Source organism: Talpa occidentalis, unplaced genomic scaffold, assembly GCF_014898055.3.
Source record: "Talpa occidentalis isolate TD23 unplaced genomic scaffold, MPIMG_talOcc4v2.1 talOcc4.10, whole genome shotgun sequence".
NCBI lineage: Eukaryota > Metazoa > Chordata > Mammalia > Eulipotyphla > Talpidae > Talpa > Talpa occidentalis.
Genome location: NW_023600993.1, coordinates 10,428,000 through 10,449,114, shown reverse-complemented (window position 1 = coordinate 10,449,114; position 21,115 = coordinate 10,428,000). Strand labels below are relative to the sequence as shown.

The window sequence follows — 21,115 nt, the reverse complement described above, 5'->3', positions numbered from 1 at the left end:
AGGTTTACTGCAACCCCGGGTTTGACTCAGGAGCTGAACCTGAACACTTGCTTTTCTGAGGGTTTCCCGCGTTTCTGCTGTGGCAGGTCCCAGGATCACGCTTTATCGACCCTCTCGAGAAGGGCACATCACTCCCCAGGAAAGGGCCAGGTCTATTATTGCTCCACATGTATTCCGAGTGCCAGCCCCCGCCCCCTCGGCGCCTGGCACAGGAGGAACAAATAAATGAAGAAGGAATAGAAGCAAAAGAGTCGGAGGAATACAGAATAACGTCTGAGGAGGGAAACTGCCCTTCACCAGGCCCCATCCCGGGCGGGGCGCTGTTCTGTAGCCGGCTGGAGCTCAAACAGCCCCCACCCCGGGACTGGGACGGCGAAACCCCGAGCTTCTGGGCGCTGGGACCCCGCGGTCCACCCGCCCCATCCACACTACCGGGCCTTTGTGACGTCAGGGCCGCTGCCGCTTGGAGAATGGTTGCCCTGGCAACGTAAACCTAAGGCCCCGAGCTTGGAGCTGGGAACTGCCCCGCGGAAGCTTCCGAGCAATCTCTGGCGCGTGGGGACGGTGGGTGCACTTGGGGTTCCTGGCCGGGGGCGCGCGGGTCGGGGTGCGCTCTGTGTCCGGAGCGAATCCCTCGGGCACCCCTCTCAAGACCTCTTTGCAAGACCCCCAGCCCTTCCTCCCTCGCTGCTATACTTGCTCTATAAGCACTTAGCCGTGTAGCTAAACCTCCACATCTGCCTGGTGGAATCTGCCTATATGACCCCTGGGCAAGTGCCGGCCCAGCTGGGGGTGTCAGGGGTCTTGGAGGGGCTCACCAGAGCCTCTCTGGTCTGCGATTCATCTCCCTGAGCACAGCAGCAGGAATGTGGCTGCAGGAACTAGAGCTTTAGCCTCAAGGAATCTGGGGCTGGAATCCCAGCTGCAGCCCCTCCTGGCTGGGGGGCTTTGCACACCTTGCTGCTTCCTCTCCAAAATGAAAACTCATGCGGGGGGGGTAGTAACCAAGGGGCAGGATGAGCACATCCGCTGAGCTCAGAAAAGACCCCTGTTCTGCAGGAGCTTAGACTCTAGGGGGAGATGGTCAATAAACTGATTTTTCTTAAGTGATCAATGAAATCTTGGGTAATTGCACTGAGGAGAATAAAGTGAGGTCCTATGGGAGTGGGGACAAAGAAACCACTTTGGGTGGGCTGGTAAGGGAAGGCTTCTCTGAAGGGTGAAGGGGGGTGGTCACAAATGCAAACGTCAGCAAGCAGACCAAGGTCAGCATGATCTTGCAAGGAACAGATTAGGCAGGGCAGCTAGAACCAAGTCAAGGAGGGGAAAGTGGGGGGAATGCGGGAAGGGAGAGGCAGGGAGCTGCAGGTGCCGGCCACATGGTTGGCAATGGCCACCATGTCCTCAACCACCCGGAGGCAGGCGAGGAGAGCAGTGGTGGGGGGACCATCCGGCTCAAGCCCTGTGTTGCTCCCCAGGTTGGAATCTCCTTTAGCCAAGGTCAAGCTTTGCAACAAGCCTTTGTTCTTCTGCCCAGATGTCCAGGCCACTGCTGCCTTTGGTCTTCAAGAACAGGAATTACAACAGTAAGTACTGGGCTGGGCTGTCTCAGAGTCAAAGACACCTTGGGGGCCAGCACAGGGAGAGCTCGACTTCCTCAGGGATTAAGGCGGTTCCAAATCAGGCCCGGAGGGCGATCACTCGGTGGGTTCCCAGGGCTGCTGTCACAGCGGCCACCCTGCACTGGGGCCTGAACTGCAGGCACCTGCCTCACAGCTCAAGAGCAAATCGTTGGCAGGGTTGGTTTCTTCTGAGGACTGTGAGAGAGCATCTGTTCCAGGACTTTCTCCTGGTTCTGGCGGTTTGCTGGCAGTCTTCAGCCTGTGTCTGTCTGTCTCCCTTTTTATAAGGACAGATGTCACATTGGACTTGGTCTCCCCCTACTCCAGTGTGACCCCACCTTCATGATAGCAGCAAGGACCCTGCCTCCAAACAGGGTCACGTTCTGGGGGTATTAGGATATCAAATATTCCAAAACATTAATGGGGGGGGGGGACACCATTTACCCCATGGCACTTAGGGAAGGCGCTTCTCTGGAGGTGGCCTTTCTCCACTTTGCTGTAGTCAGGGCTTCTGTCCTGGACTAGCAAGGAGGTCCCCAGGCCACACACATGAATGGCGCACTCACAAGTGGAAGCTATGCTTTTTGTGTTTTGTGCAGAGGGGTAGCCCTGGAGTGTGGGTATAGGGCATTGATTCAGCTGGTGCAGGGCATCTGGTTTGCCCCCCGCGCCTGCTGCTGTGAGCTTGTCCCGCTGTGACTCGCGGGCTCGCCTGTCTCTTGCTCTGCTCCAGAGTAAATTGCAAAAATGAAGCCCAGAATAGGGTCCCCTCTCCAAAAAGAGAGCTTCAAAATGTTCACAAATAAATAAACTCTAAACACACACACAACAACAACAATGCAACATAACTGGGCCATCACAAGACAGCTGAAGGCTGTATAAACTCTATGGATTCACCAGAGGGTTTGGCTACTTAGGGATGCCCATGACCTTTGAGACTGAGTGGATCATCTCCTTGGAGGTGACAAGCAAACAGGGGGCCCCAGAACTGGGATGGGGGTGCTTGCATCTGGGAGGAAACCAGGCCAGACAGGTGCAGCCAAGTGCACGGACATAGGGCATTTGGGGTGAGCAGAGACACTGCTCCGGGCAGGCAGGAGAAGTCCTGGGTGGGGCCCACTGGCCAGACTGATTGCTGAGCCCAACATTCCAGATTCAGCTGCAGGAGCTGGGGAAACTAAGTTGGGGGCGAGGCAGACAGGCACCCGGGGGTGAAGAGGTGAGGACCTTGGAACGCTGTTTTGAGTCCGGGCCAGGTGCAAACAGGGCCTCTGCACCCCAGCGCTACCCACAGGGAGGGTGGCGGGGCACTGGAGTCACACCTACCTGGTGGAGTGGACCCCTCTCAGACTCGGAGTCCTCTGCTGTGAATCGGGAGCGACCCGTCTTTCCTGTGAGCTGTGGGAGAAACGCCCGGGCTCAGCAGCTGCCTGGTGCACACAGGAGCTGGGTCGCTGGTGCTGCCGCCTGCGTCTCCACTGCTACTGCTCCTGCACCCGCCCCCTCCCAAGGCCTAGGTGGGCTCCTAGGGGGTGAGGCCTGACAGAGGGAGATGCCCAGAGAGCAGGACGAGAGGTGGGGGTCTTGGCTGGAATTGGACATCAGAGGAATGAGCCCTGGTTTGCTCTTCATTCATAAACACGTGTTAAGAGCTACCTGTGCGCAGGTGTGAGAGTTCAGGGCCCTCCCCCGGCCCGTGCTGTGGCAAGGGAGGCAGACACTGGAAAACAACTCATCTAAATTGACCACAGCCAAGAAGCAGTAGAAAGGGAAACAGCTGGAAGCTGTGAGCTGGTGATTAAGGGGCTATTTATTTATTTATTATATTGTAACGTATTATCTGGAAGCTAGAAGATTTTTAGGTTTCTTTTGTGTTCTTTGTTACTAGTGATGTATCATTATTTTACATCCTTGTTTATTTTTTCACCATTCCGGATTTCTCCCCTCAGGTGTGGCTAGCCTAGTTTTCCCACCACCAAAGCAGCCATAGGCCTCCCTCCGCTGTAGCCCGTTGTGCTCTGCTCACTCCGTCTTCTCCTCTCTCTCTGCCCAGTGCACTCGGCGGCCAGGCGGGAGGCCGAGGCTGGGGCTGAGTGTTTCCGGCCACGGCCCTCACTTTCGTGTCTCTGCAGAAAACATCCGGGACCCCATAGACAACAGCTCGTCAGTCGCTGAAGAAAAACAAGAGAAACATGGGAAAAAAGACAAAGGTAATTCTGGAGCCAGGAGCTGACATCCAAGTTGGTGGAAGGCAAAGCCTCTCCAGCTGCAGACCCAGCGCCACGGCACAGGGCAGAGGGAAACGCTCTTTTCTCCATGAGTTGCTGGGAGACTGGTGCCTGAAAAAGCAGGAATGTAAACCAAGCAGGGTTCTTGGACTGGGGTTCATGGCAGCTAAGTTTCTGCCCTGCTGCTCCAGGCCCCAGGCCCTTTGCCTAGCACACGCCCAAGCTCGGACTTCCCTCGGGGCTTCATAGAGATTCCTGCAAAGGCAAAGCCTGGTCTCTCAGGACACCCGCTGCCCCTGCAGGAAGGCGCCTCAGCCTCACGTCAGCAGGCTCCTGCCGGCAGCTCCACCACTTACAATCACTTCCCTCCTCTCTGGAGTGGGGAGTCCTGGTTTTTTAAATGAGGGAAGACAGGGTCACAGGCACAGGAGGGAGTCTTCGTGAGATCTCGTCAGGTGCCAGAAACAGAAGCCCAACTTCTATAGGTTAGACCAGAAAGGTGAGCTTAGGGAGCTGGGAGGCCCAAGGGTGGACTTCAGGCATGGCTAGATCCAGGAGAACATTTGCTGCCCACCTGTGCTGTCCCGGAAGCTGCCCGAGCTGGCTGTCCAATGCGTCGTCTTCCTCCCCAGCGCCTGCGATTGTCCCCGACCCCTCAGCCAATCCTTTCCACATGTCCGGGGACTTGGATTTCTTCGTGATCAGAGAACAGGAGTGGAATAAAACTCACGCAGTGAGTATCCGGGACTGAGGCCTGCTCCCGTCCCCCGCGCCCCCAACCCCCCCAATAGCAGCAGCCAGATTGCCCTTCTCCGAAGAGCACTTTCCTCGGGCCCCTTTCTCGCTCTAGAACAGTCAATAATGCCGTTTCCTGCAAAGTAAACTTGAGCCTCTGCCTGACTCCCAGCTCGCTACCTTTTCCTCATAAAGTGGGGACTTTGTCCCCACTGTTTCCTGGACCTTTGTTAGGGTGGGCTTCTTGGAGTTTCAGAGGCCACAGCCTCAGCCACTACACCTTCACGCTATCCCCTCCTGAGACGCCCCCGTCCCCCAAAGCCCACCTCAGGCCTCAGGGACCCTCTCACCTCCCCCCAGGCAGCCCCTACTTCTCCTGTGGTCCCCTCTCATTGGGATTCTTGGATGCCAGGTATACACAGATATGGCCACAGGTACACACAGGCATGGGCACAGGCATGTGTGTCCCAGGGCCCCTGGTGCTTGTCTGCACCCCAACATAGTCTGTCCTCTCTCCCCATCCTGAGGACTCATTACTTGGTCTTGAGACAGCCCGCTCCCTGGAAGCACAGCACAGCAGAGCCAGCCTCACTGCAGCCTCCCTGGCACTTTCCAGGACACATTTTTGGGACACACGCCCAGACACAGGGCAAGGCCAGCATCCTGAGTCCCCTCCTGGGCTGACTGTCCACTGACTCAGGCCTCTGAAATTCCTTAGAGCAGCGGCTCCCAAGGTGACCCCAACAGCCACATTGTGGAAATGCACAACCCCCTGATTTTGACCTGCAAACTGGGGGCTGGGCCACCATGGGGGTCTCCCCCTCCCTCCACGCACCACCCCCAGAAGAGGCTCTGGCTCACACAGAGCCACAGGAGGCCTGGAGTGGAGTCATGGCCGCTGTCTCATTGTCCTGGAGCCTTTCTCTCCACCAGTAGGGCTGGATTTCCTCCCCCAGCCTGGCCCTGCTCCAGGACCACCCCTGCCTCCCCGAGAGCCCCACGCCACAGCCCCTCCTGCCCCAGCACTGCCTCACCCTGACCCCAAGCAGCCGCCACTGCTTACAAACTGGGACCTTCTACCCCTGGGGTATTTGCAGGTGGCATCTTACAGACTTTGTCATATACATGAGCATGAGATAGAACCATCAGCCTGGGTCCTGCAACAGACACTCTGCCCTAAGTAGCCTTCTTTCCCAACCACCGCAGGGCCACCAACGCAGGGTCCACGTGGGGCCTGTTGGAATGGGCAGACTGGGGGCCAGGCCAGCAAGGGATGTGTGGACCCCCAGGGTCTGCACACAGGAGGGGTGGGGCACAGTTGCAACCAGAGACCCCACTAGGGCCTCCAAGAAGAGCCCCTCACCACCCCATCCTGCATCCTCCCAAGTGAAGGGTTGGGTCAGGATGGAACTCTGGGGCCCAAGGTAAGCAGGCTGAGAAAACTAGGTGGGTGGGGGAGACCCCCAGTGACCAGCTTGCAGCCAGCACTGACCAGAGCGTGGCTCAGAAGATCTCGACCCTGAACTTAGCTGATCACCAGATATTCAGATAAGTGAATTTCAGAGCAAGGAAGAAAAGCATCTTTTAGTGAGTCTGTCCCTGCACTACCGATGTGGAATGCTCATCTGAGGGGGCCGCTGGCACCTCAGCTGGAGGCCTGCCTGCACCTCAGTTGGCCCCTCCTGCCCTCTGCCCTCTCTTCCCCTGGGCAGTTGAACTCAGGACCCCAGGGTGCTTCACAGGCACACAGCTCCCCAGCCTTCTCCATGTGATGCATGTGTACCCCCAGCTCCCGGGCACTTCTCCCAAGTGCACTGCTCCCCAGAGTGTGCACACCCCACCCAGGATGTGCAGGAGGAGGTGATGGCACAGAGGAGGGGGGAGGGCTGCGGGGGTTAGGGAGTGGCTGGGAGGCTGGCCCCACCTGACCCCACCTGACTCCACCCAGGAGCGGGAGCAGAAGAGGAAGTTGGGGGTGCACCAGAAGATGACCTACTCCTCCAAAGTGTCGGCCAAGTTCACCGGCCTGCGGCGCGAGCTGCAGCTGCAGGACGAGATGGAGGAGCGAGAGGTGCGCGCCGAGGCAGAGCAGCTGAGCAGCTCCCGTGAAAGAGCTGCCTGGATGCTCTCCATGACCAAAGGTGCCGCCTGCCCTCCGTGGGGGCGTCCGTGGGGGCAGTGGGCATCACAACCCAGACCCGCTGGCTCTTTGCCCTTTATGTACGGGCAGTACTTTTACGTGCTTGCCCTACGGTGGGGAAGAGGGTCCTTCTGTGCCCGGCCCCTGCTGCACATGGGCACAAAGGTCCATTTCAGGTGGACAGAAAATCTCAAAGCTCTGAGGCGGCTATTGCACGCATTCTGGATGAGGGCTGCGCAGGGAAAGCAGGCTGGACGGTGTATAAAACACAGGCATTGGCCTCGGGGTAAACACACGCACCAGGAGGAGGTTCAGTGGGTCCAGATCTCGGCTGTAACATTTAATGGCTTCGCCTTTCCAGGCGAGCTAGGGCACCCCTTACACTGCACTCCCGCCCCTGCCTGATAACCGCACGCACGCAGGGGTTGTGAGATTCAAAGTCCTCAGGCAGCACACAGAGAAGAACTAGTTTTTCACCCAGTAGGAAATCTGACATCCTGAATACACAATAATTTTCTACCGCCCCCAGGGATGATAACATTAAGCCAGAAAGAAGCCGCCGGGGGAGGACAGGTGTGCTGGATGTGAGCGTAAAGATAAGGGAAGCCCCAGTCTCCCCTGCTGAGGCACGTGACTGTGTGACTTCTTGTTTTGGAGGAGGAAGCCCTGAGCTTTGCCCTTGGTGTGCAGAGTTGGGGTGGGGAGGGGTGGGGAGCAGCACAGCAAGTTTCAAGTTTCTGCCTTGACTCCCAAGACCTGGCGCTGCAGATGGTGTCTGATGGAGCGGCTGGGCCAGCGGGTGTGGGCACAAGACTCATCAGTGTCTCGGTGTTGGCTTCCAGTGAGCACCTGGGTGACCTTGGGGCAGGCCTTCTCCAAGGTGTCCAGGTCTGGCAGGGGCCAAGCTGGACTCTTGACCTGGTGACTAGAACTAAAACGGCTCCACAGTGGGTTCTTCTGAGAGGATTTGAGAGACAGGGCAGAGAGCCACATGGTTCTATGGTGCTTCCCACAGCTCTGGGTTACTCCAGAGTTCGGGAACGGCTGGGCTTCTCCAGAAAGACAGGGGAAGAGGCCCCAAGGCCCTTGGCCCCACTTCGCTGCCCCCCCTGCTTGTACCCTGGAAGGGGATGCTGATGTCCACTTGAATTTCCTCCTGCCTGGCTGAGACTCTGACAGTGCAGACTTAGTTGCTGCCAAAATAGGGCCCTGGGGGCTTAGAACACCCCAATTTGAGATCATACATTTTTTCTCACTGTCCCCATTCATGTCCTGGACAGTAGGCCTTCCATTATTCAAGCCGCCGGTCAGGGAGGGAGGGAGGAGCTTCCAGGGCAAGGGTGTCTCATGCCTGATGGGAAAAGAGCTACTTGAGGCAGACATATGGAAGGATCACCCCCACCCAGTCTCCAGCCCTGGAGACTGGAACGTGTGCTGAGTCGTGTCTCCTGTGGCTGGAGACCGCTCTGTGGCCCCGGCTCGCAGCGGAGCTCTGCGCTGGAGTGCACACGCTTCCTTCTTCTGTGCCCCTCTTGGCCCCAGCCTGGGTCTCTCCCACTGCCCACCCCGTCCCCCAGATGTCTTCCTCCTCTGGTTGCAGAAAAGAGCATAGAAACCGAGAGCATGAACGACTACATCAAAGAGAAGCGGCAGGCCTTCCTCCTCCAGGTAGGCGCGGCTGCACGCTGTGGGGGGACCCCGGGTCCCCAGTGAATGGGCTGCCTGACCCCCACTCTGGTGGCCCTCAGTATGCCGTGGATATGAAGCAGTCCGAGATCCAGCGGCTGGAGGTGCTGGCATCCAAGGAAGAGGCGCAGCTGCAGCGGGCCGAGAAGGCCCTAGAGAAGGATGCGGCCCTCTTCGATGAGTTCCTCAGAGAAAATGACCGCAGCTCCGTGCAGGCGATGAGAGTGTGAGTGCAGCCCGGGGCCTGCTGAGCCTCCCACAATGTGGGGGGCCTGTGCACACCACCCGGCCCCACCTGGCCCTTGGTCCCTGACTCCTGATCCCGCCCGGCCCCTGATCCCAACCTGGCCCCCGACCCCCCACACGTCCCACTTCTGGCCAGTCTGAGAGCAGTGTGGATGCTCCTCTTCAATAAGGGGCTCCCTGCCCCCATCGCACCCCCAGGGCTGAGAAGGAGACCAAAGCCAAGATGGAGAAAATCTCTGAGATCCGAGATCTCACCACCCAGATCATGAATATCAAAAGGTGAGGTCAGAGGGTCCCTAGGTTTCCCTCCATTACTTCTCCCGTAGCTAAGGGGAGCCCCAAATCACGAAAATCTCATCACTTTACCTCCAAAAATCAAACATCTCAGGGATTCAAAGCCTTTTGGGATGCTGCTGCCCATTTCGCAGATGAAGTGACTGAGGCCAAGAGAGAGCTGTGGCTTTACAAGACCACACCACCAGGACCCCGGCCTCAACCTTTTGTGGGGGCGGGACACAGAGTCCCCGGGCCGACCGCAACTTGAAATTCATAGAAGGGAGGGAGGCTTACCCCTGGTGGACCCCGCAGGGCAGGCACCCCGTCTCTGGCAGCTCAGTGCTCCTGGGCCTATCCTGGCTTGACCAGGAGGCACTGGCGATCCTGGCTGGCTGGAGAGCCTCCCAGCAGGCAGAGCCCAACCTCCCCCTCCCCCTCCCCCGGCCTAGCGAAATCTCCAAATTTGAAGACAATCTGCAGCATTACAAGATCTACAAGGATTTCCTATACAAGCTGTCACCCAAGGAGTGGCTGGAAGAACATGAGAAGAAGCGTCTGGCTCTGAAAAAGGCCAAGGAGACCTCTGGGGACAGCCAAGAGAGCTCTGTGCCCTCTGCACCAGGGGACAAAGGTAGCAGGAAGGAGCAGGCAGGTGCACCTGGGTGCACCTAGACCCTGCACCAGCTGGCAGGGGGCATCCAGCCCATGGACTGCACTCCTCCTGGAGCTTTCAGAGCCCCAGCCAGGGGCAGCGGCTGCCCCGTAGTCCCCCACGGCTCAGTCCAGGCATGCTCTCCGCAAGCAGAGCCAAATCTCAACTCAAACCCAAGGGGCTTCCCTCCCAGTCACCTGTGTCTTCCTGCAGCTGCAGCTGAGGGGAGGGTCCAAAGGCACCCCGTGTCCCCTGGCAGTATCATGGAGGTCTGGCTCCAGCCAAGGCTATCTGAGACCCCTCCTTTTCTTCCTGTAGGAACAAACACGAAGAGCAAGATCACCCGAGGTACAATGCTGCCCCAGGCTGGGGGGGCCTCCTCCCCTGGACTGGGACACGTGGCTACCCTTCCTCTGCTTCCTCCAGAGTGGCCAAACCCAAAGAAGTTCCTAAAATATCAGGGGGTACGGATGGGGCAGGTCGTGGTCAGCATCAGCAGCGGCCAGCAAGGCAGCCAGGGCAGCCAGAGCAGCCAGAGCAGCCGGAGCAGGCAGGGCAGCCGGGGCAGCATGCCCAGCAGGCTGGACCTCGACAGGTGAGTGACTCCAGATAAGAGGCACCAGCCTGGATGGACCAGGTCCCTGGGGGGAATGGGGAGATGGTGCTGTTCCCCACCTGGAGGGTATCGCTGACTTACATTTTCTATCTGATTCAGTAAACTGAAGCCTGGGGTGGCCCACTTGGTGCCAGTGGACAGTTAAGTGTCGATCAGTTAGGTGAGGGTGTCAGACGGCATCCTGAGCAGCAGGCCCTGGGTCCACTCAGCCCCCCCATGGCCAGGGATGCTGCCTGGGGGGACCAGAGCTCCAGGGCCTTTCAAAAGAAGCCAGAAGTCTGGGTCTTTATATAAATCGTCCAGATATAAACGAGTTATGTTCAGATCTGAAAAAAACACAATGAGAGACAAAACGCAAAGATCCACGGGCCACTACAAACCCAGCCCCTCCACCTACCCACCTGCTGTTGGCTCCCTCCTGGGTACTTCTCCCTCCCTGAAATTTTTTTAATTTAAATTTTTGATAGGAAAATCATGCATAAAAATCACTACTCTGTAGATATGTCACCCCCTAATTCCTGCGCACCCCTCCCAGCCCCCACCCAGCCAGGCTGCTGGCCCAGAGGCCCTGGCGTCACTGCCTCCTTATTCTCTCCTGGGGCCTGCCAGCCAGTGATGCAAACAGTAGCCCAGGAGAGTGGGGGTGTGGCTCGGGGTGGTCTGGCCCCCTCCTTCCCTCTAGGCTCCCTCTGGGAGGGGCAGCTCCTCTGGAGTCAGCAAGGCCTCAGGAATCAAAACATTAAGAAGGGGTTAGCACAGGGAGGGTGGTACCTCATTCTGGTATTACTGACATTTTCGTGACAAATATGGTGGCCACCTGGATCGCCTCCTTCGAAGACCCTGATTTTTGTACCATTGTGTAGGATCCTTGGCCTTTTTCTTCTGGTGTCCATGTGCTCTTCCTACGTTCTGGATGTCAGTCCTCTTGGTAGTGAGTGTAGAGGCCCTTTGCCCAGTCTGGGTCTTGCCTCATTACTCTTTCAATGTTCTCTTTTGGGTTAAATTTATCAGTCTTTACGGGTGTTTCATTCAGTGTCCTGCTAAAGAAATCTCTGCAGCCTAGAAGTCCACTAAAATATTTTCTTATGATTGCTTCTGGAAGCTTTATGGTTTATGCCCTTGGAGAAGGGTGGTGGTGTGGGAGGGGGAATTGTGATCTGGGGGCTCAGGGCCCCCTTCACTCTTCTTCATGGGGTCTATAGTTTCTCATCCCTTATGTGCTCCATCCTCTCCCCTTCTGTTTCCACCATGCTCTGTGACCCCATCCGGGGATTCTGCCCCCAATCTGTTCCTGAGCTCCACACCCTTAGATTTTCTTCATATTTATCCTCCCATATCCCAAACTGATGCTCCAAGGCTGGAAGGACCCCCAAGCACCCCCAGTTTCCAAGCTCATTTCACCTTTATGCGTTATACCCAGGGACTAGGCACCTGCCAGGGCCATGAGCCCACACCTCCTGCTGCTGGGCTCTTGTCTCCAGCTCAGTGCTGCACAGGCTAGAGGAGGTTAGGTGAGCTTGCTCCCTCAGCCCCGGAGCACGCCCGCAGGCCCCTGTGTTGGGACAGTCACTCAGAGCAGACCCAGACCCAGCCTGAGCTAGGCCCCTCCATTACTAGCCGTGTTGGCACAGTCATGGGGTGCATAAGGAACTGAGAGGGCAAGTGGCGGCCGAGTCAGCCCAGGCTCCAGAAGGCATCCGGAGGACGGACTCCCAGAAGGGCAGCGTATGGGGCAGCCACGCTCTGCCGAGGACCCTGGCCAGTGACTCTGAGCTCATTTGTCAGATGGGCGCCTGCATGGATGATGGTGTGAAGCGAAGCCCTGGTGGGTGATTTAGTTGTCGCTGTGGCCCCTCCTCTGGGAAGACCTCCAGGGCCCCCTCAGAGCTCTGCACGCACGCCTCTCCACTTCCAGCGGTCAGGGCCTGGAGTCTCTCGCCCGGGCCTCGGGTCCTCTGGCCATGAGCCTGACCTGCAGCGCCTCGGCCCGCAGAATCTGCACGCCCAGCTCAGGAATCCAGGCTGAGGAGGACAGGAGGGGCCGTGAAGGCAGGTTTAGCAGTGAGATCACGGGCCTTCTGGAGCCCCGTGCCGAGTCCTCAAGGGCCACACGGCCTTTCCTGCACCGATGGCCACTCAAGTCCCTGGCCCTGTGGGTGCTCAGGGTTGAGTGAGGCCCTGTCACCCACCAGCTACGAGTGGGGCCCTCCAGGACAAAGGCCAAGGCCAGATCTAGACAGGGCAGGTAGGCAGAACAGTCTCCAAGGGTGGGTCTTAGAGAAAGAAGGGCAAAGTAGGAGGCACAGCCCTGCGGTAGGGGCTTCAAGTGCCAAGGCCCTGAGGTAGCACCTAGAGAGCGAGCATGGGTGGGGAGGGGGACATGGTGGCTGAGAGGGCAGCAGGAGAGAAGGCAAGTTTCATTCCAACTTGACTGAGATGAGCCAACTGAATTTTGAAACTATGCCCTGGCCCGGCTTCGGGACCCAAGGCTGGTGCCTCCGCCTGGGCCCGGGGTGTCTGAACCACCGGGAGGGGCAAGACCATGCTCACCGCCCTGCGCCTGCAAGGCTGCTGGCAGCGCCCCGACCTTGTGTCTCTCAGCAGGTCCAACTCTGCCCCGTCGGTGCAGGACGACCAGGACAGCGAGGAGGAGGTCAGTGGGCCACGTGGGGTGGGGCTGCAGGGCGGGCGCGGCGGTCACACACCGAGCTCTGCTTGCAGGAGCTGGCGCTGTACTTCACGGAGCCCCAGCAGCTTCTGGACATCTTCCTGAAGCTGGAGGAGCAGAACCTCTCGCTGATCCAGAACACCCAGGAGATGGAAGAGACGCTGGAAGAGCTGAAATTCACCCTGAGAAACACCCAGAATCGCATGTGGGTATTGGACAGCCCCCCCTGCTCCAGGCCAGTGGGAGATGGGCCCCATCCCTGGCTGTCACCCTGGGGCCCCCACGGTGCTGGGAGCGGTGCCTTCCCCACCACACACATACACCATGGCCCTGGCTTTGCCCTGGCTTCTCTGGAAAACTCCATCTGAAGTCGTATAGGCCTGGCTCTGGAGAGACAGCTTGACCAGGGGATTTGGGAGCAGGGATAGGGTAGGTGGGTGGAGCCACTGGTCCATCTCCACCTAGAGCAGCCTGCACTGAGGACATTGCCAAGGACCTTGTACCCTGAGGTGTTCTGTTGACACCAGCCCCCGGAGAGTTGGGCTGGGCAGGGGCACAAAGTGAGGCCTGTTGGGAGGAAGGAACCAACTGTTCACTCCCCACAGACCGAGCACCTGTTTGGGGTCAGCCTTGGGTCTAGGCCCTCAAGGATAAGGCAAGGCCCTGCCTCATGGATCTACCATTCTACAGGGCCACAGATTTGACTTATAGTTGCTCATATGCGCCAGGAAGAAAATGATGAGAGCAGTAAGAGAAGGGCGCTGAAGTGGAGGGAGGCGGCACACTGGAGAGGGCAGGGGAGATTCTAGAAGGTGTCACTTGAGCTGGACATTTCCCGAGGGCAGAGAAAAGCCAGCCACATTGGGGAGAGGTGGAAGGAAAGCAGGTGCAATATCCTGAGGTGGGGAGACGGCCCAAGGCTTCCTGCCCCATGGGGGAGTCTATTTCTGAGTACCCACCAGATCTCACTGGCCCATTACCTGCCACTGGGGCCTCCTGTGAGGAGTCTCCAGAGAGATGTGAAGTCACCAGCTCCTAGGAAAGGTTATTTCCAAGAAAGCTGGGAGGTTGCAAAGACACACAGATGAGCTGGGAGAGGCGGGCGGCCTCCCAGATTCCGAGACCCCATGAGGTGAGCACATGCACACGCACACCTCCAGCAGCACCTGGCGGGCTGTGCACTGCAGTCCTCACTCAGGTAGCTGGGCTGCGTCCACAGCTGAGCCACCTCTGAGAGCGCCACCATGTCACTCCCCTGGGAGTCACAGCCCACTTGTCTTTAATGTCCATGAAGGCTAGCACTCTCACGCCAAAAGTTTTTTTTCCTCCAAGTGAGAGGGCTTGAGTTTACTGTCTCGCCCGCTGTGCCTTCAGCAGTGTATTTCAGTAGATCCGCCTGTTCTGCTCCCCACTCTGTCTCTGGTGAGTCCTCTCACCCCCTGCATCTCTGGCCTACACCCCAGCTCTTGTATGCATAAATAAATAAATCTTTAAAAAATATATAGATACAGTAAAGAAATAATCCAAATAGGCCCAGTTATTACGAGAATTTGAATAATCTTCCCAAACAGAAGCCACCAGACCCACATGGGTTTACCAGTGAGTTCCATCAAATATTTAAGAAATTGTACCAATTCCTACTGTCTCTTCCTGACAACACCAAACTAAAACACTTCTGCACAGGGAAAAGAAGGAAGGCTGTTTGCTGGATGAGAGAAGGTAGTTCCAAGCCAGACACACATCAGACAAGGGGTTAGGGTCCAAAAGGTACGGATAATTAATACAACTCGAGGACAACAAAAAATAAACCCACCTGGTTAAAAACTGGGCAGGGGATCTGAACAGGCATTTCTCCAAAGACGCCACGCAGACACCCCCAGGCATGCAGACACCCCCAGGACGTGACCTGCTCACCCCTTCCTCCCAGTGCGAGACAATACACCATTGTCTGCGTGAACCCCACCTTACCTCTTCCCTCAGACACCTTGGTTGCTCCGGAGTTCTGGCAGTCAGGCAGGAGGCCGCTATAAATACCCACGCTCAGGCTTCATTATTTACCCAACCCCTCGGGGTAAATACCAAGGAGCAGGTTGCTGGACTGTGTGGTAACAGCATGTATGTTTAATTTCAGAAGTTGCCCAACTTTCTTCCAAAGTGACTGAACCACTTTACGGTCCCAGTGACAATATATGAACATTCTCGTTGCTCTGCTTCCTCGCCGGCAGAGGAGCTGGCGGGTGGTTAGGACAAGGCCATTCTAACGGGTGGGCTGCAGGGGCCACTGTTGAACATGAGTTTCCCTGACACGGTGTGGAACAATCCACACGCTTCTCTGCCATCCGTGTACCTTCTTTGGTGATGTCAGGTCTTATGCCCATGTTTAAAACTGGGTTGTTCATTTTCTTGTTAAATTCTGAGAGTGCTTTGTATTTTGTGGGCAAAAATCTTTTCTCAGATATGTATTTTGCAAATATTTTCTCCCCGCCTGTGGCTTCTCATTCTGTTGACACCGCCTTTCCTACAGCAGGTGCTTTTATTTGTTTTTAAAGATTTTATTTATTTATGCATACAAGAGCTGGGGTACAGGCCAGAGATGCAGGGGGTGAGAGGATTCACCAGAGACAGAGCGGGGAACAGAACAGGCAGATTGACCTAAGTACACTGCTGAGGGGAGCAGCGGGTGAGGCAGGAGAGGTCTGCTGCACTGTGTGGGTTGCTCCCTGCCGGCCAGGGATCGAACTCATGCTGCCGAGGCTATGGATTGCTTCATAGTGCGGTGCTTTAACCCCTTGTGCCACCAGAGAGGCCCCAGCAGGCACTTTTAATTTTAACCAAGTCTAGCTCATCAGTTCTTTCATGATCATCAGTTTGGTTATTATAGCTAAAAAGTCATTAGCAAGTCCACAACCAACTAGATCTTCTCCTATGTTGCTTTTTGCTTGTTTTATGGTCTTACACTTTACATTTTGGCCTCTGAGCCACTTGAGCTAGTTCTTATGAAGGGTGTGAAGTCTGTGTCTAGGTTCATTCTCCTTTCTTCCGCCAAACCATCCGCACTTATGCCTCATTTCTTGGCACGCGGACGACCAGTTGTTTCAGCACCATTTGTGAAGTCTTGTCTTTGCTCGGTTGCGTTGCGCTTGCTCCTTTGTTAGATACCAGCTGGCCTGTCTTCACGTGAGTCTACTTCTGGGCTCTCCTTCCCGTGCCATGGATCTACTTGCCTGTTCTTTCATAGGTATTTCGCGCCTCAATTACTGCAGCTTTATGATAGTGCGTGCAGTCACTTTCCAACTTTCCCCACATACACTGTTTTTGAATGTCCTAGCTTCTAGTATCTGGCTCTCAAAAGGGGGAAAGGCAAAGAAATGAGGGGACTGGGAAGGCACAGGCCCTTTCAACCTTCTGCAAGTCACTGCAGCGGGAGAGGGAAGGGCAGCGACGCCCGCCCACCTCCTTGCCTGCACCTGACCAGGAGGGGCACTCAGCACTCAGTGCGCAAGCGCAAACCCTCAATATTTGCAGGCAGAAGTCAACAGGTTCTACCAACAAATGGTGGGGGTGGGAGAAGTCATGAAATCATCGTGGGAGGCAGCGAGGAGGGTTACCTCTGGGCCCCTGGGCACCGGTGGCGAGTGGCCAGACGTCCACCCACTTGCTCTGGCCAGGACTTGTAAACAGTAGCCATTCTGTTCGAAGCCAAGATTCCCATTTGGGAAACCATTGTGAAAGATTAGTCATCTTTTTTATGGTGGAGTCGGTAGATGTTTTTATAGCTGGGGGAGGGGAGTGCACTCAGGACCTCTTGGGCAGGCAGGTCCTCTTCCCTTTCCCCATCATAAGCTTCTGGTTGTGCAGGAGGGGGCTGGCCCTGCAGAAGGCAGTCATTTGCAGGCTGGGGTCATACTTGTTCTTGTGCATCATGTGCCAGATGCTGCTGAGGGTGGCTCTGGGGTTCGGTTGATGGTGGGCTGCCTGTAGGAGGTGGCAGGCTTTTGCAGGCTGGATCTCCTCTCATGACCACTACCACACCTTTGCTGTGGCTGCTGCCCCACAACCTCAATTGCAGACATTGAGGTTACTGGGTTCAATGCTCTCTTCCTCCTTCCTCTTGACGAGGCTAGAGCAGTTCCAAATAACCATCCATTGCAGATGCATGGACCTGGTAGAGGGTCCTCTTGCTGCAGCGGCCAGAGATGGAGAGGGTTGTAATTTTTTAATCATTTCTTTAAAAATTTGATTGTTGTGATTTTCTTATATACCCAAGATAACTGAAAACATGTCCTCACCAAAACCTGTGAATGGTCACAGCAGCATTATTTCCAAGAGCCAAAAGGGAGAAGCACCCAATCATCCATCAATGGATCAATGGGCAGACTAAGTGTGCTCTAGCCATAGAATGGAATATTATTCGGTCATAAAAAGGAATAAAGTTCTGACGTGCCACAGCAAGCATGACCCGAGAGCCAGACATACACTATGTGATCATGCATTTGCGATACGTCCTGGAGTGAGACATAAAGTAGAGGTGGGGGAGAATGAGGACTGCTGCTATAAGGGGCAAGGATTTCACTGGGGAGTGAAAATTTTCTCAGATTTCAGCGTGGCTGTGCAATTTCTTGAATATACTAAAAACCTCCGAGTCGTACATTGTAAAGGAATTTTGTGGTGCGTGAATTATATCTCGACCAAACTGTTATTTTTCCTTTCAGTTGATGGTTAAAGGTCTTTAATTTTACCCCGGGATCTCATCAGCATCTCTGGCCCTGGGGTACGCAGTCACTTTGCCCTCTTGGCCCCACTGGCCTCAGGGCAGTGGCAGGAGGGCGGGCTCGGAGAGGTGAGGGGCCTGCGGTCTCCCACACAGGGACAGGGAGGTCCAGCAGCTGAAGCAGTGGATCAACACGCTGATGATGTCCATTGCCAAGGAGGAGGAGACAGCTGCCGACCTGGAGCTCAAATCCCGAGTCTTTCACTTTGGCGAGTACAAGGGTGGTCAGGAGGTAGGCCCCCCGGGGTGGCAGGCACAGAGCGAGTGTGGGTGGCCAGGGCCCCGGGGAGGCAATGGGGGCCATTCATGGGTACCTGCTGCGAGGAGGCCCAGAGCCTGCAGCTTGGACAGCAGGAGTGGGAGCGAGGCCCGAGGCACTGGGGCAGCTGATGGCCCCTCACCACCTTCCAGGCTCTGTGGGCCTGGGCAACCCCTGGAGGCCCTGGTTCCCCACCAAGGCCAGCCTGTGTATGTATGTCCATGCACCTTCTTGCATTAACCACAGTGTCCAGGAGGTGACCCTCTTGGGAGAAAGGCACATCCCCACGCCAGGTGGGAGGCCGAGAGAATTCTGAGGGGGACAGGTCAGGGATGTTCTGGGAGCAGGAACAGGGGCTGACAGCACCCCTTGGGGCATGTGTGTGGGCCTGCCTTTCTACCTCATTGAAATACCTGTTAAGGGCCTACCTACTGTGTGGCAGGCAGCAGGCTGGGTAGGCAGCGTGTCCCAGCCTGTGCTGGACTCCACTGGACACTGGCTGCACCCTCTGCCTGGCCTACAGCCTTTTACCTGCTATTGCTTTTAATACTCATGCCCACTGTGTGCAGCAGATTGTGTTGAATGTTTCTGAATGTCAGAATAGGACCAGAGAGGGGGTTCATCTGCTCAGGGCCACACAGAAAGCTGGCGCCTGTGGGGAGCCACGGCCAGTACAGATGAGGGGGGAGGGCGTCCTGCAGGAGGGGACTGGGCCTCATTAGTGGCACACCAAGGTGCAGGCATGAGCCTCGCCGGGGCCTGGAACCCGGGACCTGGTTGACCACAGGAAGGCAAAGGCATCCAGTAGCTCTGGCCAAGCCAAGTCCAGGTGTGCACGTTGCTTGCCCTGCAAGTGCGCCTTGTGCCAGCAAAGCCCCTGGGTCGCAGGCCAGGCCCAGGCCGTGACCCCGCTGGAGGCCTGCCCACCTCACAGGACAAGCTGCTGGAGAGCCTGAACCAGAAGGTGCTGTCAGTGTACCGGCAGTGCATAGGCGCCCAGCAGGACTCCAACCTGGGCACGGTGCAGATGCTGACCATCATTGAGCACCAGCTGCATGAGCTGCTCGAGAACCTGGAGCGCATGCCCCAGCACAAGGTGGAGGAGTTCGAGAGGGCCAAGGAGAAGGAACGGCGCAAAAAGTGAGCCGCCCCGCAGCGGAGGGCCCTGTGGCTGAGGCTCCCCCACAACCCTGCTCTCTGAGGTCAGATACAGCCGGGCCCTCAAAGAGCTCCCTGCTGTGAGACAGGAGCCAGGGGCTGGGGGGACCCCAGGGGGGATCACCAAATTCAGCCCGAACAAGGGAAGCCCCTCTTTTGGAGCGGGAGATGATGTGGACTCGGGGCTGGTGTGGCCAGTGAGGGTGTGGCCAGCACAGCCCTGGGCCCTAGGACAAGGGACAGCAATAGCCATTTGGGGAGCGGGGTTGGAGGAAGAGTGGCTGGCACTGCCAGAGCCCAAGGGAGGAAGGGCGGAGCCTCGGGAAGCCCAGAACGTAGTGGCGGGGGTAGGCGTCCGGCAGTGCCAGAATGCTAGACGAGGGCTGCCCCCTCTGAGGGGAGCCCTGGGGAGCCCCCAGGCGAGCGGGTACAAGTGAGTTCTTGGCTTGAGGGCTGCCGGGTTCACGGCCAGGCATCTGCAAAGATCCTCCCGCAAGCACAGGCGCTCTGGTGTTCCCAGCACGCTGCTCCGGGCCGGCACTGGGCAAAGGCTTGACCCTAAGCACAGACCGGAAGGAGACGTGACTATGGGCTGTGCTGGGGCCTGGGCTGCCAGAGTGGTGGAGGAAGCCATGGGTCGTGGCTCAGGGATCTAGAACCTGGGCCCCTGGGGCTATGAGGACCGATCCATAGGTGGTCTCCCCTGGAGGCGGAGCTGCGACCCCTAGGAAGCAGGGCAGCAGCAAGGCCCTGGCATGGCAGGGAAGGGTGGAGAGGAGTGGGGAGTTTTCTCACAAGAAGGGGGGCCAGGGCCCAGCTGAGCACAGTGGAGATGTGTTGGCTCCCCAGGCCCCTCCAGTCTTTAATCTGTCACCCAGAATCCGGGAAGAGAAGATGAAGCTGCAGAAGGTGCTGCAGGAGGAGCGTCTGCAGCGGGCCCGGGCCCGCGTCCAGGCTGAGATCAAGAAAAAGGTAGGCTGGACAGCCCGAGGAACTGCGGCAGGGGCAAGGCCCAGAGACCAGCAGGCACGGGGCGCTGACAGGCTGAGTGCCTGCAGCCAAGCCTGGTTCACCCCTCTGCAGACCTGCTGCTGAGGTTCTGGGGGCCCGGCTATCACAGCAAAGTCAGGGAAAAGCAGGGTCTCCCTTTCCCGGGGCCGTCACCCCTTGAGACTAAACTCCTCACCTGGACCTGTGTCCTCTAGAAGTCTCCCTGGGGCCGCCAGGTCGCCTGCACACACGCTGGGGCAGTCACTGGTCTGGCTGTGCCCTCCCCATCCGGCTCAGGTGCAGGCTCTCGGAGCCGGGACCAACAGCTCAGCCTTTTGCCCCACCCCCCACCCCATCTATAGTCAGTCAGACCTCAGGCCAAGCTTGTCACCTATCACTAGGGATCCCCCTGACTGCTGGTGCCCAGGGCCCTACACAATGGAGAATGAGCTGGGGTGGCCACTTGCCTACGGGCTCTGGCAACAGGACACGTGGTCCCCAGTGGGCCGGGCCTGATCATCACGCCCAAGGGACAAATGAGGCCAGTGGGCTTCCCCGTGAGCAGACGAGCACTCCCATGATGCCACGGAGGGGTGGTAAACTGGTAGGGAGTCTCCTCTGATCGGGTGCCTCCCCCTCTGCCCACGTACACCCTGGGGCTGGCACCCTAGGTAAATGCTGGACACGCTCCTGAGTGGTTTCTGACAACTCCAGCCCTCAGTCGGCTGGCTGACCTGGAGTGACCAGGGAGGCCGGGCTCGCCATGCTACTAGTGGCACACCAGGGCAGGGGTGTCTGGCATTCAGGCATCTGGGCAGCACCTCTGGTGTGACGAGGCCACAGGGCAAGGCTTACTGAGTCCACTTCCTCTGCAGAGAGGCAGAAAGCTGGTGTGTCGCTCTCGGCCTCCAGTCATGAAAATCAAGGAGAAGGCTGAGCCCGCAACGATGGACAAGGAAGAGGAGGAGCAGCTGTTTTTCTTCACTTAGTCCTGGCGGCGCTGGCCTGGCTAACAGCACAGGGGACGGAGGCAGGGAGCGGGGACGGGGCTGGGTCAGGGGAACCCAG

At 57.3% G+C, this 21,115-nt stretch overlaps 1 protein-coding gene across 3 annotated transcripts; it reads left to right on the top strand.

Annotated features, from left to right (window-relative positions):
• The first annotated feature begins 492 nt into the window (after positions 1–492).
• Positions 493–21,100, top strand: CFAP100 (cilia and flagella associated protein 100). Of its 3 annotated transcripts, none has more exons than XM_054688106.1 (17): positions 493–564; positions 1,538–1,586; positions 3,755–3,832; positions 4,483–4,583; positions 6,534–6,726; positions 8,326–8,393; positions 8,474–8,637; positions 8,856–8,936; positions 9,383–9,564; positions 9,904–9,933; positions 10,012–10,180; positions 12,806–12,854; positions 12,923–13,074; positions 17,737–17,872; positions 18,834–19,039; positions 19,936–20,029; positions 20,923–21,100. In XM_054688106.1, exons 2-17 carry the CDS (start codon positions 1,538–1,540, stop codon positions 21,034–21,036), a joined length of 1,866 nt encoding a protein of 621 aa, XP_054544081.1. In that variant the 5' UTR covers positions 493–564; the 3' UTR covers positions 21,037–21,100. The 3 variants fall into 3 exon arrangements, with proteins under 3 accessions (XP_054544081.1, XP_054544097.1, XP_054544069.1); XM_054688122.1 differs by having other exon boundaries at positions 1,479–1,586; positions 6,534–6,656; positions 8,268–8,393; XM_054688094.1 differs by having other exon boundaries at positions 1,479–1,586.
• Positions 21,101–21,115: the final 15 nt, after the last annotated feature.

Excerpts from the sequence above, each read along its gene's own strand:
- CFAP100 (XM_054688106.1), top strand. The coding sequence starts at position 1,538 with ATGTCCAGGCCACTGCTGCCTTTGGTCTTCAAGAACAGGAATTACAAC. Across the intron at positions 6,727-8,325 it reads GATGCTCTCCATGACCAAAG|AAAAGAGCATAGAAACCGAG; the intron begins GTGCCGCCTGCC and ends CTCTGGTTGCAG. Across the intron at positions 9,565-9,903 it reads CTCTGCACCAGGGGACAAAG|GAACAAACACGAAGAGCAAG; the intron begins GTAGCAGGAAGG and ends TTCTTCCTGTAG.